At 33.1% G+C, this 27,366-nt stretch overlaps 1 protein-coding gene across 1 annotated transcript; it reads right to left on the bottom strand.

The window, feature by feature from the left end:
* On the bottom strand, positions 1–27,366 carry LOC124359340. Its single transcript, XM_046812009.1, has 2 exons — positions 27,184–27,366; positions 1–1,223 (listed from the first exon to the last, which is right to left on the bottom strand). Exon 2 carries the CDS (start codon positions 1,221–1,223, stop codon positions 564–566), a length of 660 nt encoding a protein of 219 aa, XP_046667965.1. The 5' UTR covers positions 27,184–27,366; the 3' UTR covers positions 1–563.

Below are 27,366 nucleotides of genomic sequence, written 5' to 3'. Positions count from 1 at the left end.
TAATATTGTTTAGTTCGATTTTATTTAAATAATCAGTAAAACTATTTATATAGTAGGCTACTAATCTATAATAACAACTCAATCTTTATAAACAAAGGTTGATCTAAAAATAGACATTTTAGTATTGCGGAAAAAAGAGGTAGTAATTTATGCAATGTGATACAAAACCCCCAACTATTTCTGATTCCAATTATGTATAAATTACAAACTCCATTTGTAAATATAAAATAAAGTTGGGCAATTTTGTTTCACACAGTGAAAAAACTGTTTTATATATGATTATAAAAACTAATACTTACTTAAAGACTAGTTTATTTAAACTAAATTAAGAACTACAATCACACAGGTACTCTCTCAAGTAAACAAGCAAAATAAATAGCTATATACATGGCAGTTCTACATGCAGGAACGTTACAAATGAAATAAAGGTTATAACATGATCATCAAATACTCTTGGTGTTATTGATTAAACACCAGGATTCGATTTAACTCGTTCTTGAATAAGTTTCCTCAGCACGTCACTTTACAATTTTTACGATTCAGATTACTTGATCGGATTTAAGTTAGACTCGGTTGTTATTTGTCGTTCCATTATTGGCACTTCTGTAGAAGTCCAGAGCAGCGTTAGCTGCTGCCATTACGGTCTTGGGCTCACAAGGACTGTTGTCGAAGAAGTATCCCGGACATCCCAGCAACTCGAAGCAGTTATAACGGACATCCCTGCTACCAGGAGAGCAGCACGCGACTATCGCCCAGGTGCATTTGCTCGGTCCCTCCTCCCCAAATTGGCCGCGATCGTCAAGGCCGTCCTCAGAGCCGCCGCCGGGCTTAGGAAAGTTTGGTGGCGGTCGTTGGGGAATGCAGGGTTGCGGCTGCGGCGGGTTTGCTATGATGATGAGGTTGTCCAGCTTGTATATCTGAGGGTACTGCGGAAACTGAGTGTTGGGTGGAGGGGGCACCCCGTAGAGTTGCCGGGGAATGTCGTTCTTCGGAAGTTGTTCGGCTGCAGACGCAGAGAGTGGGTCCAGGAAATTTGCGCCGGAGAAGTTATTCTGAAGGGTCTGCTGCCATTGATGGGTACCACTGTACACGGGGTCTGGGGGAGGATTGTAGGCAGGCTGCCCGGCGAACGGCAAAGGGTAATACTGTGGGACCGGCTCGGGAGTGGTGGCGGCAAACAGAACTGCCAGTGTCAGTAAACTCAGACTGATTCTGCAATACATCTGTAATCAGAAAGATATTTATCACAAACAGTTCAACAACATGAGTTTTTTTATTTTTTAATTTAAATTTTTTCTGGTCAAAACATTTGCCGTTTAAGAACATTAGCGATTTTTTTTTGTAAATTGTTATATTGAGTTATGAACTTTGTGGGACTTAATCTGTAAAGAGTGCAGCATTTGATCGTCTGAGCGTACGATAAACCCTAACCAAAATACCACCTGGTTAATTTTAATCATCACTTGCTATTTTATTTTAGCAATAAACAAACCCTTTATTCATAACAAATACTGACATTTTACTGGACCAATTGAAAAGTAATACAATTAAATTCAATTTGCACTTGTATTTATGTGAACATTGTCATTTTTCAGCTTAAAAGCATAATTGGAGTAAATTACGTTATTTTCCAGTAGCCGCTGGAACTTCTTTTATCTTTATCTATGTATAAGTTGGTTTTCAATTTAAGAAATACGAAAATTTGCAATACAGATTCATAAAAACATCAAGACCCATTAGCACTTTATCTGTTTAAATAAAAATTATAATAATCTATAAGATTACTATAGTTAGAAAAATAACTCACTGACTTTACTTAGTGCATGCAAAACATTAAATCCTCTTTTTAATTAAGAAAAATAGCTTCTTAAACAGTCACTCTCAAATCTAAATTTGTAAAACCATGACGCGAACTACGAGAGTGTGTAGTGACCGCACATGCTCAAGCAAAGACGCTCGAATGCGATTATTTTAGAACATGAATTTCAAAACAATTATTTGGAGTATCAAGAGCATCTTTACACTATAGAGTAAGAATATGTGAACTAAAACAGATTCTATTTAGTAAAAATACGCTCTTTTGTATCTAATCAAACAAAATAGGCAAAAAAGAATCATAGGAACAAAGAGGCAATAATGGATGGTTACCTATAATAAATCAAGTATTTTAAACGTAATAGAAGTGAAACTGTAGTTTTTTTTTAATTCATACATTATCATTTACTGATAAAAAATTATTAAAGACCTAGCCAATTTAAGTTTTAAGGCCAAGCAAAATTAGACGTATCTCGCCCTTGGCTCAGTAACAGCCCTGCAGCTCTCCAGATGTGATGAGAACTAAGGAGCCTGCAATTCTTACACTTTATGAAATGATTTTACAGACGTTGTTGCTAAACTTTCTCGATGCACACTGAAGGCAGGGCCACCTATAAATGTTTTATAGTACATGATAAAGGTCACACGAAGGTTAGGGATGTGGCAAATAGGTTTGATGTCAATGGTTGTTTTGAAATTCAATTAACGTCAGTTATGAAGGCCCCCCTCAAGCTTCGGAGGAGGTCACACGTGTGCTAGCCTGGCAAAACCGCAACAACCTTCACCATAACTTGCTGCAAATGAAATACTCATTCAGCATGAGTATTATCGTATCATAAAAAACTGTTTTGCTATGCGGCTTTTGCATTTGCATTCTTTGCAAAGATACCACCGAGGTAATCCTGATGGCACACTATGAACAGTTGGTACATTCGGTTTACAGAGAACTGTTGTTAGGTATCAGATAAAGGGAATTATTGCCATAGCGTAAAACTCCTCCTTAAAGACGCTGTTAAGAAGTTGTTACTAAATAAATCGCCTTGAGTTGTTTACAGGTGGTTCTTTAAAAACTTAATTTTAAATACTCCTTTAATTACTTAATTTGTATTGGATATATGGATAAACAAATACAGTCGAATGCATAGATTCGACTGTATTATATAATAAATATTATATATATATATAATAAATGTATTAAAAGGGCGTTAAATTACTTACCACATAACATAAATATTATGAAAAATGTTTTGGTTATCAAAATGGAGTTTTTACATTGGTTTAAAAAGTCAATTTTTAAATGTAGGTAATAAAAATCTTACGTTTATACACTGCAATATATTGCTCTCTTAATTGAAAAATTAGATTAATAGTTTGCTATGTAATGTATTTAGTTTACTATACAAAGCTATTTAAGGAGTAGAAACGTTTTGTGTAGTTGTTAGCTTAAGAAAAATAAAAGTAACAAGTAAAACAACCTAGTATTGTTAAAATAAAAAAAATTTAGATGTGTTGAAAGTCAAATTACGTAGCACTAACGAAGGAAGTTAATGTTGTGGAATAGTTCGCACTCAACAGTCTCCTAATGGCAGGTACACTGCGTGTGTAGTCTGTCTGACTTAAAAAAGGGCGACCTTGAACAAAAATCACACCATTCTCGTCAACGGTCTCCCGCAGACAGACTGTGACCTGCAAGAGTACATTACGGTGTTTTGGAATAGTTTACACTCATCAGTCTCCTAATGGCCGGTATCCTGCGTGTGTAGTCTGTCTGACTAAACAAGGGCGACGACCTTGGACAATAACCATCTTTACTCTCGTCACCGGTCTCCAGTAGACAGACTGTGAGCTGCAAAAGTACATTGCGATCCTACGTATGTAGTCTGTCTGACCTAAACAAGGACGGCAACCTTCAACAATAATCACTCCATTCCCGTTACCGGTTTCCCACAGAGACTGTGAACTGCAATAGTACGTTGCGTTGTCCTGGAATAGTTTACACTCACCAGTCTCCTAATGGCAGGTATCCTACGTATGTAGTCTGTCTGACCTAAACAAGGACGGCAACCTACAACAATAATCACTCCATTCCCGTTACCGGTTTCCCACAGAGACTGTGAACTGCAATAGTACGTTCATTGTCCTGGAATAGTTTACACTCGTCAGTCTCCTAATGGCAGGTATCCTACGTATGTAGTCTGTCTGACCTAAACAAGGACGGCAACCTTCAACAATAATCACTCCATTCCCGTTACCGGTTTCCCACAGAGACTGTGAACTGCAATAGTACGTTCATTGTCCTGGAATAGTTTACACTCGTCAGTCTCCTAATGGCAGGTATCCTACGTATGTAGTCTGTCTGACCTAAACAAGGACGGCAACCTTCAACAATAATCACTCCATTCCCGTTACCGGTTTCCCACAGAGACTGTGAACTGCAATAGTACGTTGCGTTGTCCTGGAATAGTTTGCTATTTGGAATCTGTCTCCTAACAGCGGTATCCGGTGTAGTCTGTCTGACTAAACAAGGGCGACGACCTTGAACAATGACCACTTTTATTCTCGCCACCGGTCTCCAGTAGACATAATGAGAGATGTGAGAAGAGGACATTGACTCTGAACAGGTCGTGCACTATATTAGCGACTTGGTTCGATTGTAAAAAACCGTCTGCCCGTTCGCCTTGAGTAGCTCGTATCTCCAAGGCCACGCCTTTTCTTGACCATCTCATGAATACTGAATTTGAGCCAAAGGCGATTGGTTCTTTCCTGGTTTTGTGTAGCGGAGATGATGGCAAACTACGTGACTAGCACCAGCTTCGGGTGTTTTTAGGAAAACATTCGTTAGGACGTTCTTTTCATGTTTACAACTACTTCCTCATTTTATTGATTCCCATACCTTACAGTTTACGAACACACTACAATTCCTTGTTTTTTATAGTCCATTATATATTTTATGAAATTTATAGATAAACTTTTAGCTTTAAAACATAGCCAAGATTTAAAGTTAAAATAATTATTCTGGTCTAGCGTATCCGCTGCTGTCATTTTATACTCCAATTTGTTACGAATAAGAGCACTTTATCGGTTGAATACATACATTTGGAATTCTAACAACAAATACTTTTATTGTTTTTTTCTAAATACGTATATTTTAATTGAATTTCATGGACGACAGATCGTTCAATAAACCTTTGCATAATTTCAGTTTCAGCTATAGCACGGTTTCTGTAGACATTCTTTCTGGTACTTTCTTTCTAATACTGGTACTTAAAAGACGAACCTCACCGAATAATATGGTCGCTGTCCCAAGGTGGCAACACAGCAAAGTTGACCAGTAAAAGTGAAATGGACTCGGTTGATGATGAGATAGTCTCAGTAATTATGTCCAGGTTGACAATAAACTGTAATGGATATTGTCCCAACATTTACACAGCTCATCACTTCGTTTAGCCACTGAGACGCCGACATGGACTCATCTCGGTTTCGCAAGATGGCGCTTAGTACGGCATTTGGTGCGTGTGAAAGTGAGATGGCCTTGATGTGTAAGTGAGACACTCTCACACGTACTCTCAACATTTGTCTCCCTTAGAAGAGCTTCAATAATTAGGCTCACATCCTTCGTTTTGTCGTTTAGTGATTTTCAGTAATCGTTTCTCGAGATGTTTTATTTCATGTGATATATAAATATATCTAATGTTAGAAACATAACACATGAGTTAAAGGTAGAAAACAATAGTTAATGTTGTTGGCACTTTTATTTGGTAGATAATGCACAAATGACACTTTGTTAGCCTTACGTTACCTTCGAGACTACCCTAGTCATTATCTTTGCTTCAAGCCTTTTCATGAACTTAGTCAATGTTTAACAGATTCTGTGGTAATGTCTTGGTTCGAAGTGTCCTTGAGCAATTACCTTATGACATTGTCACTATAATTTATGGATACATTTATAATTAGTGCACTGAACAAGCTTGTGTTTGCTGATGATAAACTTTAAACACATTTTACTGAACCCTTAAAAATCACCAAACAATTAAGTTGAAAATCACATAAAATAAATTAATACGATAACATCATAAACTACGAACGAGTTTTAAATTGGTGCACTGTGTATCCTCAAGTTTACAGAATCTAAAATTGTATTGTTACTAAAATTAACACAATCTTGAAAATCTCAATTTACTGCTTTGTTTTCAGGGATGTTCGATATAAATCCATATCCCCAATTCTGACAGGATTGGGCAGCAAAGCACCACCTTGGTTGCTAGGAGACCAACACCTTCCTTTACAGAGATGTTCGTCACTGCCCATGACGGATCCATCTACCGGATTTTCCCTGCCAAGATATGAACTGCTCCTTTATTAATTTTGAAAACAATTCAAATAATATTTTCTAAAAACCAGCCAAAGAGACACCTGCTATAGATACGCTCTATGAAATAAAGAATAATGTTTCAAAACTATATTTCTTCTTCAAATTACTTAAAAACATATTCTGCATTCAATTTTGTGATGTAATTTATTGGAATACAACATCGCTCGTACTGGATAGATTGATAGCCCTCATTATATACACAGCGTCACTGAACTCATAAATCTTTTATCAGTTCACGAACGTAATGCAGCTATTGTGCAGTGTCTAAATGTTGAATATATGAATGTTGAGACGTTTCGTATATAAAATGTTATATGTAAATAACTTTTCTATATGTTATGTCTGTTTGTAAACTAATGACACTGCAATTAATTAACTAATTCCAATACATATCATAAATAAGTTTCAAAATGATTTACTGGTTCTTGTTGAAAAATATGTCGTTGATTTTGTGTGTAGCATTTAAGAATTAAACACGAGGAAACTCTACTATTATTCCTATATCTACTTAGTTTTTGAGTACCGGAGAGAAATTACTGTTTGAATATCGAAAGTATTATACCCTGAAGATCAATGTTTTAATGATTGGGCAGAATTCGTATTTAGTCAGAAAAATACGTCCATTTTCAAGCAAACAAAGAGGTTTTCTGCAAAGGATTTTTTTTGGAAATGGTGAGTAGTGAAATAAAATATTATTTAACAATTTTATTTAAAACTCCTAAGAGTGTTTCATGTTTTCAATGAAATATGTTTTCTAAATTTAATTTATTTTAGATTCCACGAGAGTAATAAACACGAATTTATTCCTTTATTTATAATTCGCTTCGTTTGTACCTTTTCGCAACTCATATTTTCGTGTTTTAAAAATATTTCTTTCCAACGGTCCTTGAAAGTTTGCTTTAAGAATTTAAAAGCCCGCCATTTATAAATTATTAGAACTAGATGTTTCATTCAGCTGAAATTAGCATTATAATGCGACATAATTGTATATTTAAAATTTCAATGGCTACAACAGAACATAGTGTTAGAGGAAATTTCCCCTATTGAAATAATAAATTGCCAATAACATTTGTATTGTTTATAACAAACATTATTAAGGGTAAAAGTGTAAATAATTGTAAATGTTTTTGACCTCCCCAGGAATTGAACCCCTCGATATAAAAATATTAAAAACTAACACGTTTTTTTACATATTTTAATATTTTTCGCTGAACTAAGTAGATACGTAAGCAACAATAAAACAGAATATAGACAATAATGTTTCTTTAATATTAGCTATAGTGAGCTGTACATAAAAAGACACGGATTATTTTTAGTTAGAATTGGCTTGGAGACATGAATGAAAATATCCCTTGTGTTTAATTTACTGATGAAAGAAGTACTTTAGTGAGCAAACGGAAGTTTGAACAAACTGTCATTCCACCTCATTGCTGTGGATATCTCCTCGTTGCCGGGCAACCGATACAAGAGTTGGCCGGCTTGGCCAAGGTCAGTGTCGAGGTCAGCAACTTCTACTATACTACACCTACCACTACTACTACATCACTACTTACATTTCATCTCAGCGTGCGCTAACGTCTTCCTTATTGTGTGATCGCGTTTTTCTGCATCACCCGTGACTTGTGATTCGCATATTAATATTATATTTAATATAAGACACAGTGTTTTCCTTAAGATTTAATGTTGTTCAACTGTGGCCAGTATAAGTAACAATATGACTAGGTTTGTGGTGTATAAGAATATAATTTATTATTGGAAATCAAGAAATACAAATCACACAACTGATGTAGTTTAAACTCGTGTAACCTAAATTTAACTTAATAACATTTAAATAGATTTTTCAGGAGTCATTTAAAATGTTTAATTGTACAAATCGGTCAAAACATGTAATTGATCAAACATAAAATTTAAACGTCTTCTCACACAACAATTATTTTACCTTTTAATCTAATACCAGCACACGATTCCTATTGAGAGCTCTAAATGAATATATATTATGCTACATTTCAGATTTACCACTTTTATAATTAAAATGTTGTTTCCTAAGCAAGAAGACTATTGTTTTTTTTTTGTTGTTGTACAACTTAAGATATACATTTTAGTTATATTATAAATGAGGACAGATATAGTATATAGTATAGTATATATATAGATATAGTATAGTATAAAATATCAAAATTGTATTTCCTTTATCGTGAACAAAAACCTTTCTGGGATTGTGGTTTGTACAATTTTGTTTTTTTCTAGATGGTTGTAAATTATGAAAATAGGATAAGACCGTTGGAGCCAATTTAGTGTGTCGGTCATGTATTTAAAAGATCTACTATTTCAGAACATTTAAACACCGATAAAACAATTGAACCCGAGTAATATATCTGTTTGGTATTGTTATTTATAAATACACATTTGTTATTAGACAATTCCAAACAAATATTTCTGGTGTAACTTTATTATACATTTTTAGCCTTTAATGATTTTTTTCATATACTAGTATGTATTTCGGTGGAAAGTAAATTTCCAGCATAATTATAATTTACTACAAGGCACAAAATGATTTAATAAATAAATATATTAACACACACACACACACACACACATATATATATATATATATGTTAATATAATGGTTTACAGTATTATGTTGTATTATTGTCTCTAACTAATATCTGCTGTTAGAATTAAAACTAAAATGTTGGTAAAACATCTAAATTCAACTAATAATTAAAAAAAATATAACAGTATTTTCACAAAATAATATATATAGTAGACTTCATAAATTTCATATGGTTTTGCATTACTTCCCAGGACAAAGACAATTCACCCAAGAAATCTCTAAATGGCTTCAAAGTTTTAAAGTGCTATAACTTGCTATAACAAAAACTTTTTTGTTTCAGGTAATCAAACTTTAGCCTTACCTGGGTTTTAGTAAGTAGTAAAAGTAAGTTAGTATTCTATTTTACGTCATATTATGTTCAGTTCTTGTTGTCCCAAACCACCAGAAATATTCATCCTATTTTAAATTGTGTATTTAAATAATTTATACTTACATCAGATTCTGACATAGAAAAACTCATTATATCTTGTTAATAATTATTAAGAGTGAACGTTAAAACAATATAGGGATTTTAATTCTAATAAGAACTAATATTTCTTGCAAAAATTAATTAATGGAAACTCATTATGTTTAAAAATTGATATTTGGCATGTTTATTTAAAAATTGTAAACACATCGACAAATAACTAGCTAAGGACAAGTTTAATACCGATAATGACGGTATATAAACACGTATATACAATACCGCGTATATAGCGGGGTATAGATGATAAAATGTGGAAAATTAGTTCTGAAGTATAAAACAATTTGTTTGTTGGCATTCATTGTCTCCTAACCTTGACTAAGGCATAAACATAATAAACTGTTGTAATGTAAAATTGGACATTACTTCTGAGCGCACCACACCCTCACAGCGGTTGTCTTTCTGGTGATTTAAAATGTCATTGTCTGGCCAGATGTTAGTTACGGATTACTTTGGCATGTTGTAGTAGTTGGTCTTTGAATACAGTTTATGGCTACAATTTTGGGTAGAAGGACCTACACCAGGTTATAAACAGTGTGGTCAAGAATAGATAGCTCTGACACTACAATGAACTTTGGTTAGAGATTTAGAGTTAAAAACCTGAAAGGATTCAAGGCTTAAAATCATTTATGAGTAAACATATTCCATAAACAACATTATTTATTAAGCATCAAAAGATATTTGATTTTTTTATTAGATTTTCACTTTGTATCTGAATAATTGTTACTGGTAATTACCAAACATTTTAAAATTTAAAAGTAAAAATACAGTTTGTTCACCAGAAAGTTCACACTTTATAGAAAACTACGTAACTTCAAATACCAGCCTTGTGTAAATCTTAAATCGAATTGTATCATATTATTATGTTGCCATTATTAGAGAAAACATGTCTTGTGTTCAAATAAATAATTAACATTAACTGATACGCCCTTATTAGCTTTGTCAATATTGATTATCTTTTCAGTGTCCCACAGTCTCTAGTGCGTGAGATGGGGTCGATGTGGTTGCGTACTGCTCTGCTTCTAAGCAGTGGACGTTAAGGGATGAGCTTGTTACGCAAAACTTCTTACGTTTTCATATTAGTCAGTGGTGAAATAATTGCCACACACTAATTAATTTAATAAAATGTTTTGTTTATGATGCAATCATGTATTGCATTTTTTTAATCTAAGGATGAAATAAATTTTAATCCCTGAGTCCTAGTGTTATATATTTTTCACCATATACTCTTTTAAAACACCTCTCACAAAAAGACTTAGGCAAAGACTTAATATCCTATTTAGTTTCTTTAAGTATTATTTTTCCGTTCTCTTCCACCTACGTATAGAGGTGTGCCAAGTAGCTCCGAGAGCGGAGAAGCCAAACTAAGCTCCGGCTCCGTTTGCGGAGCTAGCTCTTTAAACAGCTCCAGCTCCGGCAACCGCTCCGGCGCGATGTGCGGCATCTGTCTGCTCCCTTGTAGATTGGAGCTTATTGCTTGGTTATGATGTTATAAACAGCAAATACTACTGTAAACAAATATGCTAAGGTGCTGACAGTTTTAATTACTACTTACTTTTTTATAATACGTATTATGAAAATCTAATTTTTGGGTAAGAAGACTACACGTACATTTTATTTATATTTATTTTCACACTGTAGTAATAAAACATAAAAAATAGTACGGTAACAGAAAATATAAAATAATATACAAATTATTTACACAAGTATTCATGATTTGCATTTAGATAACACAAGTTGAGTCACTTTCATGGATTTGATACGTGATCTTCGGTCACTTATTATTATTCCCGTTCGGGAAAAAATTCTTTCACAAGGTACTGACGTACCCACAAACCCATGTTTATTTTAACGAGTCTGCTGAGATTTGGGTAGACTGCCTCGTGAATCCTCCACCAGGACAGAGGATCGCCTTCTCTGGGAAGTGGTGGTTCAGCGATGTACCTGTCGATTTCGGCGGTAGCACAATCGTTGGGAGTTCCGGGAGTCTGCCTTTGTACAGATTTTATTACAGAATCAAACATAGAAAAATACTGAACATTCTTCTTCTTCTTCAAATTGTGATGGACCAGATTGGTTGGTCAAAGTCAAAGATGGTGTACCAGGAGGGGATTGTTCCATTGGCGGTGGCAGAAGTGGCGGAAATCATAGCTGCAACGACCGTAATCACATGATTCTTAGCAAACTGTTGACATTTGTCGTCAGAAAATGCATACAATTTTGAACCTTGGGTCCAAAAAGGTATTAAGTACTACTAACTTGTTGTACTCAATGTCATGGTATCTGGCTGATAACCCCATGAGCAGGTTCTGTACTACCTGTATTGCATCAGGGTGCAAATTTAGTGTACATAGTTTGCTGCAAACATTTTGCAGCCCCAAGCCGTCAAAAACAATTATTTGACTTCCAGTGAAGTAGGATTCCCCACTCATCTTTGCTGTGACCTCTTCAAAATGGTTTTAGGACTTTGCAAAGGTCACTGCAAAGTTTCCATTCATTAGAAATTAAAGATGGCAAGTCTTTGTCCAGCAATGCCAAAGTGCTTATTACAGCCTCTTTTAACTGAACAAATCTACAAAGCATGTAATATGTGCTGTTCCATCTCGTACTTACATCTTGAAGTAAGCGTTTAGGGTCTTTAACGCCATTGTTGATTTGGTATTTTAATAGTTTTTTCAGTGGCTGCGTTGCTTCTCTTAAAAAATGAGACAATCTTTTTTGCATTTGGTGATTACTGTATCTACCTTTGATATGGCATCTTGAACCACTAGGTTAAGAGTATGTGCATAGCACGGCCAATGACTCCACATTAAAACATTTTTTATGGCTCCAACGACATTGGAGGCATTGTCTGTTACAACAACTAAGATTTTGTCTGAGATTTTATAGAAATTCGTTATTTTCTTGATTTCTTCGGCTAAATGGCTAGAAGTATGTGAGCCCTCCATTAAAATACAGTCTAAGAGAACTGATTTCAACACAAAATCATTGGTAATGAAATGCCCTGTAACAGCTATATACGATTCATTGATCGTAGATGTCCATGCATCCTGTCGTTAAACAGATGTTTTCCACATTTTTCATTAACTCAGCTACTTGAAGCTTACATTTTGTCGTACGTGGTGGGTATTAGGTTTTTTGAAACCACTTTCCTTGATGGAATTTCAAAAGAAGGGTTTAAAGCTGTAACGAATTCCCGAAAACCCAGAGTCCTCCACAATAGAAAAAAACGGTTGGAAATCTTTGTAAAATAGCTTTAGAAACGCAGCTTCTACCTTTTTCTTTGGTTGTTATTCATTTTTTTTTGGTATAAAACTCGATAGAGTGGTTTGTTTAGCACTTCCCTTTGGCTTATCTAATTGATTAGAAGGCAACTCACCAGGTTGAGGTTCATTTTCAGTTTGCAAAGTTACTAAATGAAGCGGCTGAATCGGTAGGTCCAGTGTTGGTTGTAACATTCACATCACGATCACTTACACTTGTTGATTTTGAACTTATAACACTCAAAAGTAATTCCGACATGTTTTCTCTCAATATGCCTCTTCAAATTGTACGTTGATGTACGGTGAGCACATAACCAAGCCACAATGTTCACATCTACAGTTTTTAAGGTTAGCATCAATAACTGTAAAATGAGACCAAATTGAACTTGTCTTAGATTTCTGTACTTTTTGATGCCATGTTAATTTAACTGCACAAAAACCAATCAATACTAGTCATACTCGTAAACCGCACAAAAATATCACTTTTCCACTGTATGTCTACGTTAGAAACTCCTACTGAAACTGAAACTGGTTTGTTTTGGTTTGTCAACAAGTTGTAGGCCACAGCTGATAGCTCCACAGACGCTCCGAGAGAGTAATTATATGAATATATAAGGTTAGAGCTGGAGCTGTTTCGAGAGTCACGGAGCGCTGCTCCGCTCCGCTCCAGCAGCGGAGCGCTGATTTGAAACAGCTCCAGCTCCAAAGGCACACCTCTACCTACGTATTGCCAACTAAAGGAATGACAGTTAATATATTCTTTATCATAGTTCATCAACAGATTAATTTCAACAAGGTAACATGTTGCTCATGTTAATTTGCATACGAGTACTAGTCTTCTAGAAGCCGCACAATCACATTAACCTTACGTCTCAGCAGAAGACCTTGCACGTGTCCTGAAGACCGATGTTTACTGTTAGTTCCTCAATATGCGGTTACCGTTACTCTGTTGTTTTGTACACAAGAGAGGTCGGCTGAGTAGACAGTGTGCCGCCGTGCACGAGTTCACAGAAGTGCAAGAGGTCAAAGCAAGCACTCACTCCCTATGTCAATGACTGTTAAGTTATCGTATTATAAAAGGAATGTCCATTTTATAAAATTAAAGAGCAAATATTACTCTGTTTATAACTAATTATGTATACGGTACAAATGTGTATCTTACCTTTCTGGAATCATCAGAACAATCAACTTTATTTATAATACTAGGAATATAATAAGTTATCTTTAACTTTCTAACTCAGCACCTATCCCAACGTAGCATCAGTTAGTCAACTTAAACCTCAGTTTAACTTAAAAATTCTGCAGAACTTGAACGTCCGGTCTTGTATCCCATTATTGCCCACCATAACTCTAGTAATAGCGTGACCCAGTTAAAGTGCAATTAACATTTTTAATAATTACTTAAATTGTTGTTTCAATTTTTATTTAAAATCTCTGTTACGCAATTAAAACAGCCACATTTTCTCAGATAAATAAAAATAAATAAATTAAGGAATGTTGGTTTCAAGAGAACCAATAAATTGAAACCCATCCAAAAAATCATACGATCTAAATTCATTATCGATGTGGTTTTTAAAAAAAAACTTTCTATGTACTTCTTACTTCATTTGAAGTAAGATAACTCAAGTCAACGACTTTTCAAATTCTATGAAGAGATACCACCTTCCGGAGAATTTCCGGAGTCCCTCAAGCATCTGTTCTCAGACCCATTCTCTTTCTGCTATATGTCATTGACATATAACATCATCCTGGCGCACGGTTCAATCGTGTAATACACTGAAAACACGTCTCTTTGCTTCAATGAAATTTCAAATTATGTTTTAAATTAAAAGGCCTTTATTAGCGTCAAGAAAAAAGTCCAACATTTTCACAGCATTTTTACAATCGAAATTCTTCAAAATCCAATGTTCTGAATTTTTCTTTACGCCCAGTAGACTTTGAGTGTGATCAAACCATAATGGTGGCCAATACCATACTAGATGAAGTTTACTCTAAAACATTTTTTGGAATTCGTTAAGGTAATTCGCTTTCCATGATCTAGCCTTGGCATGGAAAGCTCACGTAGACCATGTCTGCTCCAAATTAGCCTCAGACGTTCACGTACCATTGATTTATCCTCACCTAACTTAGGGACTGGTATCGTACTGTAATTGCACCAACAGCTTTTAATAGAGTTTAAATTCCGAAAACAATCAATCCGCGTAATAGCAAAGTTGTAGTTCATAAAGTCACACAGGTCAGCTTTCAAAAATTTTGCAACTGTTTACCCTGCCAAGCCTCTAAATTCTGTAAACATCATTATATTATATGTCAAAATATGTATTGACCAAAGGTCAAGATATACACTCGTACCAGACTAGAGGCGGAGAGATCTGACGTAAATGCGTGACACAAAACGGCGATTCATGAACGCTTACCCACGCAGGATGAAGTTCATTTGATCAACAGATTGATAATTGACATAAAAAAGCCCCAACGCTCCTAGAACTCATTTGAAGCGCTGTTTAGTACCATACGCATTTTATAAGGTGGACGAGTATTTTGCAATAAACTTGAAGACCATATAATCATTGGAATGATCGCGGATCGAAGTGGGAATAAATGGCTATGAATGATTGGAAAAAGGTTACTATAACTTATTCAACATGACGTTTGCTAAACTATTGTATTGTCGCTGCAATAAACATTTGACTGTTGACTAAATTATGTACTGTATCTTCCTCCCAATTTCTTATAAATTTTAACGATTAATTTAATTAATCCGGAAGATGTAGCTGGTTATATTGAATTTGTAAATATCACTGAATTTAAATGTACTAATAAATGAGGCATTTCGACAGGAAGGCTGACTTCAACAGACAGTTCACAATGAAGTCAGCCTTGTTGTCCAAACGCCTCACTAATTATAAAGTATAATTATTGGTTTGTTTGTGATTTTAAAGTAATCGATATTTACAAATGAATTAATCCGGTCCTACAAGGTTATTGGTTACAGTAAAAAAAGGAAAATGTATAAATTAATGAGAGTTACGTTTTCATACATTTAATCTAGCAAAGACGTGATAATTACTAATTTAAGTACTACTAGTATTCAAGTAAAATCCTCGGTCTGATTGATAATCCAACACTTAAGTTATTAAGGGCAAGATGATTATTATAAATTCTGAACAGTGCTTTTAGAAGCCAAGGACAAATCGAGAACTTTTTCAATACATTCGAAGCCTTTGAGATGTCCATCGTCTATAATTAAGAGAAGAGATTGCAGCGTTGGATTACCTAAGCCAGGCATCATCTTATGAGTGAGGCAACCACGATCTCGTGACAACCTATCGTATTAGTATGCACAAGTAAATTGACATGTTGAGTCATTTTATTAGTGGTTCTTACAAATATTAGAATCTAATCCAACTAAAAGAATAACCTAAGCATAGTATTTAACAATCTTCCAAGTCTTCTAGGCAAGAAAAAATTGGACTATAATAGTATCTTAAGAAAGGAAACATAAACCAAGTATTCTAAAAATGGAGCAATAGGTTTTTTGGATGTTTACTGATTGTATGGGGCATGTTATTTTAACCCAAATAATCTAACATCAATTCATAGGAACTTAAGAACCTTTGTGTAAATATGAAAAAATCGTTACTAATAAGGCGTGTGTTAAGAGCCATGTGCACTATAATATGAAAGATGCCCTATTATTATATGGCTGGTTTGTTGGTGTTATTCTAACTCAATTTTTCTACATCATTGATTTTGTTCGTGGTATTTAAAAGCAAGTACAATCCGATCCATGTAAAATTTTACAAACAACCACCCACCTATTGTTAACTAATTAAAGGACAAAAGTCAATAAACGCATCAAATAAACTATAAATAGCATTGCATAATAAACTAGAAGATCGATTAAAATACTACCATACTGCAATAATGAAATTTTGTCTTTTAATCAAAACAAGTTAATGAAATAAACCAGAAACAGCAAAGTATATACCTTAAAATCTGATATCTTCATTCAATAACCAAATACCTGAATATGTAATGAAATAGTCTAGTTGGACAACATTTTTTGTCTTTGAAATGAATAAAAAGTAAAATAAAACAAAAACTTCTTAAAAAAATTCAAAGTTTTTCTGATTAAAAGGACCATATTGCTACACGGTTGAATGGTATCCAAAGTCCTTAAATCACATATTAATAGAGCTTATCAAAATCCATTAACTACAGCTTCTAACTAAGCTTCTCAAAAGGAATGTTTACTACATTTATGCACCAAATTATACCGAAATGGCAATGTTGATGTTATTTAGAATGGCCATTTGTAAAGTAACGTAAAGTGATCATGTACAAACTATTTTCAAATCAAAACTTATTTAAATATCCCAAGTGATACAATACTCTAAACATTCAAGATATTCAGCAATACTTTATTTAGTCTTATAAATCTACAATAAAGTTGAGGATTTGATTTCTTATTGGAAAAAAGTTTATTTATGTTTCTGAAGTTTATTAATTAAGCACAAGCTAAGTAAATGTAATTTATTGGTATTAAATACTTATACAAAAGAGTTAGAAAGCATCAATTAATTAACAGTCATTAGTTTTAACAATCTGGTATGTCTACCAAACCGAGCCTGATTGGCATGAATACCTCCTCATCATAATGAACTTTGTATCATCATAATAATTCTATTCCTCTCATCCCCTTCATAAAACATTTCTTAACTAACATAAATAACCTTGAACACTTTTACATTCATTTAATCTCGCTCTCTACTTTTTTGTCCAGTATAATATTATATATTGTCTTGTATTCTGGCTATATTTTTGTGATCCTTTTTCTCCTTCTTCCTTTTTTAACTTTTCATTCCATTTACCCATTCTTACTATCTTCGTGTTAATATTAGTAATATCTGGCTCTTATATCCTATATTGAATATTCTGATTGTTTATATATCGTATTCTTCGTCTTTTTACGAATAAAAATAATCAGTTTTATACTTACAATATTCTTATACACAATAGTCAATTTATATTGTCTAAGCTATGTCCCTGATCCTTTTTTTAAATCGATAGAGAAGTTTTTTTAAGAAATCAATTGTTTATCAATATGGCTAATTTTGGTAGAGGTGGTGGTATTTTGATAAGAGGTTCTCAAAAGGATTAAGAATACAAAACGATAGTTTTTATCAGATTTTATTTTTCGTAATAGATTGCTGGATATCTATACACAGTACGATGATTGAGATTCGCAACTGTAAGGTTCTGCATATCGTTACAACATTTACTTACGTATATAACAATAGATTTAAGTATGTCTAGCTTAGAAAAAAGTGGTCTCAGAAAATAATTAACTATTGCATATTTTTATTCTTATAGTACCCTCCAATTTAGACCTACACTAAAACTAAAGTGGTTGACGATCGAGTTATTTTTAAGGTAAATTTTTTACAGATTTCAATTTATTTGAATGTGGTTTTCTTACACAACGCAAATTGGCTCTCATATCCTAGAATTTAAGTTATTTCATTATGTCGGTTCCTCAAGAAAAAAATCTTTTTAGTATGTTACGTTAGCAATGGTGAACACATATCTACACCGCGGTCACTTTTAATAATTAAAAGTGAACTCATAAATCTATGCTTTAAAACAGCATAATACAATAAGAGTATTGGTTTTGAGTCAGACTGCTGTTAAACAAATTGTTAACAATGTTTATATTCAGAATAGATGTTGTCAGATTTGCGGTCGACAAGATTTGGGTGCGGCGCTGCAGACGCAACAGGCGAGCGGGACACAGCTATTTCAATAAATTAACGCTTTATTTTTAGTCTAGATCAGATTTTATCTCCCTCTCTTTGAATACTATATAAATTATTGTATTGTAGTTTGTAAACTAATTTTCATATTTTATTACCTGTTTCAAAACTGCTTTAAAGTACCTTTTTGAACTAAAGAAAAATAGAGAACTGGTATCGTAACACGAATCAACAAAATCATTCTTTAACAAATAAGACACATTGAAATCAAACAACTATAACCCGGGACTAAGAAAATTATCAGGTGCCAGCGAGCGATATCAGCGCGCGATCAACAGCAGAAAGCGATTAGCTTCAGTCGTTCATCAGCAAGATTTATCTTCTTTTAATCACGCGTGCTGTGCGTGCGTATACGCGAACCCGACTGTCAGATAAATTAATTGCTTCTCTCTCGAAAGCACAATTTCTCTCTAAAATATCCATTGAGAGTTATCGTCTTGGATCGTTATATATTGGTATTTTATATTGCTTGGTTGAATAATTGAAACATACTACTCAGACCTGGGCGTTTGTTGAAACTATTTAACATTAAGAGTCAAATCAGTTCCAGAATTACATTTACTCAAATGGAATATTTCAGTCTCTTAAAAACTGAACTTTACAAATTTTCTAGATTTTCAGAAAATGATGAACTTGATCCACTCATTGTGAGGTACCACAAAATGTTGTTTGGAATACGAAAAGTTGATATGTGCATTCATAAATCCCTATTTAAAAGAGAAATGAGAAATAATGCCTACTGATCTGCATAGATTGAACCTTAATCTTATAGGTAGTAATGCAATTAAACTGAGTAGTATTATTTATCAGGTCTAAAAAATCTTGTAAGTAATAAACACACACACACACACACACACACACACACACACACACACACACACACACACACACACACACACACACACACACACACACACACACACACACACACATATATATATATAAATGTAAATCCGACAGGTGAGAGATCTTTTTTATGATTCAATGTTTATTTAAATGATATATATATATATATATATATATATATATATATATATATAATATATTATGTTATAGGTATATCACATTTCGTTGAGGTTGCAAGCAAAATTTCAAATTTATACCTCCTTTCATTCCCTACATTTCCTGCAGAAAGACAGAAACATAATCTTACAAAAAACGTTGGCACAAAAAGTACGCATCATAGAACTCATTCTTGTAGAAGGTTTCATGCAAAATTAATGTCCATGGGAAAGTTCATTTTCGCGATATCGTGTATTTAGAGAGACAGACGGATAGTAAATAGATAGAAATGAAATTTTCAGTTCCACAAGTATATAACGAACACCAATTAAATTTTGGTTAGTTTATAATTTATACATTTTCTACAACTAAAACCAATATTATAACATTGTGACGATGGTTAATTTATCAACACAATCTGCGTTGCAAGTCTAAGCAACGCCTAATAAAGGACTCTGTGAACAGCTCTCGCTGGATGTAATTTCATTTTAATTACCCCTGCAGTGAGCCCTAAATCCGACCACTGATGTTGTTTACAGTTTATGGAAACGTTCTTGTTTACAACGAAAGTCGGCTTGTGACTCCGAACTGCCGCAAATCTGAACTTGGAGGTGATAAAGTTTTATGGAAATGTAATGTAATATCTCCCCGGGACAATGTATCATCGAGACTAATTAAATTCAGTGTTTTAATTTAGTAGCACTGAGTTTTTGCAGAGGGATGCTCTTAAGTTAATTATCCAACTTTCTTCCCGATAAGGCGTGGTCACCAATTTAAAGTATTAACCGAGAGTTACAGACAAAGTTGAGCGCGAGTAGTTTTAATGGGAGCATTCTGCAAGTAATCATTATAAAATAGTTTTGCGGCAATGTGGTATAGTTTTATTGTATACTAGAAGTTACCCGTGGCTTCGCACGTAATTTGAAAACAGGCATTTCAAGAAATCCTGAGATATGCAGGTAGCACTAAAAGATATTCCAATCTCTTAACAAATTTTAGATTTAAGTTTAAATATCAGGGAGCGAAACTGTAAAAAGTAAGTACTTCTGAAAGTTCTAGAATCATCTCAACTGAGAGTTGTAAAATTATCCATTAGTTGTCTTCGTTTGGAATTCAATAAATTCAATTCAAATGACACACAAATAAAAAAAAATTAACTACACTTTTTACGCAGCGGTGTTTTAGCACTTTAAACGGTGTGCGCCAGCTGTAATTTGAAAATACCTTAAATATTGTGAGAGCCCAGTTTATAAATATATATGTTTATTAATCACATGCCACTACGTGTGATGATATTGCCGATATTGATTTTTCGATTTTATTTCGTGATTAATATAAATTTATTTCATGATGAATGAACTATGTCAGTAAAATTCCAATAACATAAAAACTTGTATTAGTCTCTACTAGATTGTGCTTAGAAAATAGTTTAGAATAGACACATTCTGCTCTCACAAATACATTTGTGAGAGAAGCGAATTAAAGTATTCCTGTGAGTAGAGTTTGATAATACAGGACATTACCCGTTTGCAGTTAGTTGATTGCACAAAACACAAAAAACAACATGCACCAACCGAAACCCGGTTTTATAAAGAAAACACAAAAATTAAGGAATCGCTCAAGTGGTACCGCTACTCTTTATAATTTTTCTTCTACAACTTCTTTTTCAATTTATATATATATATATATATATATATATATATATATATACCAACACATAATTCAAACAATTATGAGTATGCTCAATCCTCACTATTTCTGTACAAGTCTCATCAAATAGTTAAATTTCTCTTTAGAGAAACACGTTTTGTTTTTATAATTCCCTTAAACATGTTTTGTGATCCACAACAGCCACTATTTGTACCAAAAGGTCAATATAAGAATTTCTAAATTTAGTACCATTTGTTTCAGTACTAGATAATATATATTTTCAACTTGGCCTATGACTTGGCGTATTTCTATATTTGGGATTGACATCAACACTTTTAAACTGCTGCCATTTGGGATGATTTTAAAGTAATACTGTCCCATTAATTTATGCAAAATATAAGTGGCTAGCTTAATTCTGCATACGGCGGTCAATGATATTCCATTGATTATGGTGTTTCTTAACTGGTGATTAATTTGCGCCGATGACCTGGATACTTATTATACGAGTAACATGCCAATGGTTAAATAAACATACATGATATATAACATTAGATATCATCTGCAGACTCCCATGATTTTCATAGCACCTCTAAACTGACACCATACGGATATGATAAATCAAAAAAATGCATTTTTTAGAAAAAAATTTATTTAATTTGAGTGTATTATAGAAAATTGAATTATTTATACAATGTGTTTGTTGAAATTTTAAACATTGATTTTTTCACATTAAACAACAATGAGGGTTAATACTGTTTGCAGTTAAGGTAGATTAAATAATTAATGTAACATACACACCCGATAATGCCATACCTAAATCAAATTTAAGAAGTTCTACCTATTATATTATATTGTTAAATTTCAAGGTGTCTTACAAGCATCTATTAAACTTTTACAATAGAATATTAATCTTTTTAATCACAACAAAACGTTATTTTGAATAGTAGTATACAACATAAGCCTTCTATAGTGCATTGTAGACCAATAGGTTCAGGTTATAGAAGTTTTTAAATGTCTGAAAACGCCCGAAAAGGATTATTATTCAATCAAGCAATCAATCAAAATTCTTCATTCATAAATAAGTCAAAATATATAAACACAGTATAATTTATAATTAAAATTACACAATGACGTTTCCATATATTTAAAATTGCTTTTATATACAAAACACACTTTTTTATATAAAATTTTATTAAAATGTAATTTATAAGGAAAACATAAACTGCAATACGTTTGTGGAATTCTCAGACACCATTCATCAAACTCGCTAACAGAAGTCACAACAAATACAGAGATCATCCCTTACAAAGTCAATTATTTTGTGGTAGGATGATGATTATCAGCAAATCGTTGTTGCTTTTGGCTTGATTTTTTTAACATTCACTCATGTTGAAATTAAGTAGTATTGTATGAATATATATTTAATATTTTTACTTTAAAAATAATCCCACAATGTTTATTTAGGGAGTTTTTAGACAGTCTGTATTAGGAGGTATTAGTTATAGAAAAACAATGTCTTAAACACATCACCGTGACTTAATAACATGTTTATGAATATACAGTTGTTTAGCTTCTGACAGGAATTCATTAACGAAATAATGCCCAGGAGTGTAATGTTGAAGCAATCAAAGCCACAGCAATGGGTAATCTGTAGATTTCACAATACCATTGTTGTCTTCACAAGTCTCACAGCGGATATCCGCTTCTAATGATGATCGCGTGGAAAGTGTTGTACAATTTCTATTAATGAACTGCAACTAACTGAAAAAATCCATTGAAATCTTCTTTCTATTCGTTAACGCTTTATTGACTGTAATAAAGCTTAGTGTTGACAAGAAGCTTAGTTCTAGATAAATGGTAGGATTAGATCAGGATAATACACAATTAAATATTACTTAGATCTTCCCCTTGTTGAAATATGAAATTACACTTCGAAATCTACCAATGAATTTAAAATAATTTCCCAGTAACTTACTCTGATTCTATTTGCTAATAAGATAATTTCTTGATTACAAAAGTTTATATATCTTGTTGAAACACAAGAATCCCTATTATCTATTTCCTTTTTATTGAATATTCTTCTAATATTTTGTGATTCTTATCATGTCAGGAAGTTTTACATTTTATCTCACAAATGTTGCCTTCAGTTCATTCAATTAGAATTAGCTTGATAATTAAAATGCACGCAACATGATTACATTTGGATATTTGCTTGTGCTATTTGAATTCTAGTCCAGGAGTTGATGTATTCCGTTAGCTCTATTTTATCCGAAAAAGAGGTGAAGATATGTACGTATACTGCTAATATCCAGTTGATGAATACATCCACTGTAATACTATCAGTAATTACACCTGATACTATTACGTTATATCAGCATTTACTGCGTATATACTGGGCTAGTAGGTTCATCCATTTATACAACTCTTTTTGGGTTTTGGAATTTAATTTAAAATGGACAAGTGTTGTGTACACTCTTCGAATATTTGCTTTTTTGAACCTCTATTTATTATCTTATTCTGTCTACATCTTTCAACTTTTTCATCTGTATTGCTACAAATGTCATACATACTTTAAAATAACATTGTCTTTTTATCTATAAATTGATGATAAAAATAACTTTGTATTCTTATGGATCCATGGAAAAGTGTTTATTTGATTAAATTTGATCATATTCAAGATCTTCGATGTACAAACTTGAACTTAGATGATCGCTGTTAAAGTAGTAGCTGTTAAAAAGCATGTCGAATATCCATCTAACCAATGCGTAGTCTTTTAGTAAATTACGGCTGGATAAAATGAGGGTACCAGCACCTTTACCCTCGTTCTTTCATCCTCGTTACATACTAATTTTCATTTCCATAAATCCATGAATTTATATGTTACTACACCCTTCTGTGTAGAAAGCTGTTTTACACTATTACCTATTTACAAAATTATTTATATATTTAATTCCGTAAGCAAATTGGACGCCAGAAAATGTCACAATCTGTGAAGAAAATAATATTGTTTTATGTCATTCATGTACTCGTATTTGCAGAACAAGGATTATAGACAGATCTAACACAAAATTACCCGGCTCCACTTCTCTGGCCTCTGATTTTGAAGGAATCTCTATAATAAATGCATTATTGATTAAGTATTCTAAATATTAGTGAAACGTTCAGAGTAAAGTTTGCTAATGTAATTGCTTATGTTATTGTTTTATTGGTTTCTTGTTATATTTAGTATCTCCCTGCTCAACGATGGCTGTGAAAACTCAACTTTCAAGTTCCTAACATCGTTCCTGAAGTAGAAAACTCGTATTTGCAGAACAAGGATTATAGACAGATCTAACACAAATTACCCGGCTCCACTTCTCTGGCCTCTGATTTTGAAGGAATCTCTATAATAAATGCATTATTGATTAAGTATTCTAAATATTAGTGAAACGTTCAGAGTAAAGTTTGCTAATGTAATTGCTTATGTTATTGTTTTATTGGTTTCTTGTTATATTTAGTATCTCCCTGCTCAACGATGGCTGTGAAAACTCAACTTTCAAGTTCCTGAAGTAGAAAACTCGTATCAAGTATAGACTCCATAATATCTTATGATGAAACGGATAAGTTAAACATATCACTAGAATATATAAAACCAATAACACCATATGGAATACCGCCACACAATTAGAAATTAAAAATTAAAGCTCGAGTTATGTGAATCAGAAATATGAATTAGTAATCTGAACTGGTGAAGCGTAGTATTACTAACTATGAAACCTTTATTTTTGTTTGAAAAAACCATTAGCAACACTAGGAATTAATTAATAGCAAACATAAAGGCCAATAAACAGGAAAAATATGGTCAAAAATCAATCTCCATTCCGACTTTTTGCAATGACGATAAATAAAGATCAAGGTCATAGATTTTTGTAAACAAGTTTCGATATTTATATTTAGGAAATCCATTATTTGGTCTTGGGCAATCATATGTAAATGTTAGTAGAGCAAGAGCGCCTTAAGACAAACATGCATAGAATAGAAAACCGCAGCAGAGTAGGAAAATAAACAATGACGACAATATTGACCCTCAAAACTTTTATCAAGTCCTATTATAATTGTACCAATTGTGTTAGTATTTAAGTTCAGTTTATAACAATAAACACTTCCATTCCTGTTAAGAACCTCTTGTAGTTAATACTCCTCAGTGGGTATGTTTACGATAATAGTGTGTAAATTTTGTTTAATATTTATTATTGCTCATAAATGGCTTTTAAATTACAAGAGAGTTGTAGCATTTCTTTACTTTTTTCAGTTCATTGCCGTATATTTATTGATGTGCCTATTATCATTTATTTATACTGGCTTTATCTACAGGTAATGTATATATATTTTTTACACCCCAAACTGGATTCTAATCTTCGAAACATAGTGTTCTATTTTGCAACATATGACAATGACAAATGCCCTAGACCCTGTTTCCCACAGTACATTTCTTATAGACGTTTATTCTACACGCTTTTTAATGCTATTCTCCAGCTTTTTATGAGAACTTCCATAAAGACATAAAAAGTGGAACATTTCTTGATCACTCCCTTTAAAATAAGCAATGTCATTATGTAATCAGTCCTAAATAAAAATGGATAGTTATAAAAATATGAAATTTTTTATTTATGAGATATAGCTTCACTGAATGATATGTTTTTTATTCATTTATAATTTAGGAAAATTTTATATTATTATTAAATACTATTTATGAAATTAAAATTGCTTATAATATATTTAATATAAATTGTTTTCCCCCGTTATCTTTGATGTATACAAAGTAAATTTCCATATCCTCATCTTCAACCGTTTTTATTTGGGACTTATTGTAAGATATCCCAACATTGTGCCAACAATTCATACCATATCTCGTGGAATAATCTAAATATTTGTTGATATTTTTCCTCTCTTAAAAATTACAACGAAAACCTATTAAACTCGTCAACTAATGCTATTATAACTATTTCCAGTTATCCTTTATCTCAGTTTATGACGTTACTACAATTATTACCCAAACCAATATCCGTGAGCATGTTAGAAAACGTCCACGGGTTTGGCAAAGGTGCAAAAATTGCACTATTCAAACTTTCTATTAATTAAAATAAATTAATGGAATAAATTAAAAATATATACATGTTCTGTTTAAAAGTTGAACGTTCAGTAATATCGGAGCACCTTGTTCATAAGTTGTAACCGGTAAGGTAAGCATGACACTGTACCGCACACTCAAGGACATAACCCCCAATACCAACACCTAATCTGCGGTTACCCATCAGACACTTTGGCTAAATCCATCGCTATTGCCTCGCACTTACATCATAATGAGTCCGTAATTAGTATCTCATTGTACGCTTGGAATTCCAGATACCCACACCCTGTTGTTACTTCTGGTACAGTTGCCGATTACCTTGGTTGACCGGCTTCCTGGAAGGCTAAAGGCAGGCTGTTTCGTCAATAATGTTTCTGTAGCAGACTGATATGTTCTATAATAATCCGAACATCTAATTACATACTCACTATGTAGTCCCAACCTGCTTTTGTTTAGTCACTTGTTTCAAGATGAAATTTTTTTTAAATGTAGTCTGTGTTACTGAAGCAATACAATTAATACTCGTCAATAGTGTTGACATATTATACAAATACTTTATGCCTAATAAACAACGATTACAAATCAAATTAATGTAATAGCGATGTACTACATAATGTGTTTCAGAACACATACGTTATAAACCATCATATTTTAGTATACGAGTACAGAAATAAAAATATTTATCAAAGTTGTAAACATTAAAATTATTAATACCGCGTCGTTGTCACCGATGAATAAAAAATCAAGCAATAATGCATTTCGTGTGTTAAACAATTATTGTTTTACAATAATTTAATGTTTTAGTATCTAATATCGATTTCAAAATAATTTGAGTTATTAAACCCGTTCAATACTTTATTTTTACAGCTATTTTAAGATTTTTTAAAATTGAAAGAAAAATTTACTAAGCTTATTTGTCAGCAAATCAGAACTATAAATCCCAAGGCCAGTTTATATGGATACCTAAAAAAGTTGACTTTAGTTTGTAAAGATATGATTTTTTTATGTAGGGAACGTTATACTTAAGAGTATGAACATAGTGCGATTTGATAAGCTAACGTTAGTGGTCAACACTCACCTTTTATCAGTGTACGTATGGCCCTGAAGCGACTAACTGCGGTCTACAAAGCACCGTGCAGATGACTGACTGACTGTGCTCGCACCGCACAGTGTAACGTTCACTGGCTAACTGACTCCTCGTGGTCTCTAGCCTCGTGTTGTCAACTGTCCTCCTCAGGCGGGGGAAACCCACCGCGGTGTC

This window comes from Homalodisca vitripennis, chromosome 4, assembly GCF_021130785.1.
Source record: "Homalodisca vitripennis isolate AUS2020 chromosome 4, UT_GWSS_2.1, whole genome shotgun sequence".
Taxonomy (NCBI): Eukaryota; Metazoa; Arthropoda; class Insecta; order Hemiptera; family Cicadellidae; genus Homalodisca; species Homalodisca vitripennis.
This window is presented reverse-complemented; position numbering and strand designations above follow the sequence as displayed.

What these genes read in the sequence shown, in the direction of transcription:
- LOC124359340 (XM_046812009.1), bottom strand. Translation starts at nt 1,223, where the DNA reads ATGTATTGCAGAATCAGTCTGAGTTTACTGACACTGGCAGTTCTGTTT.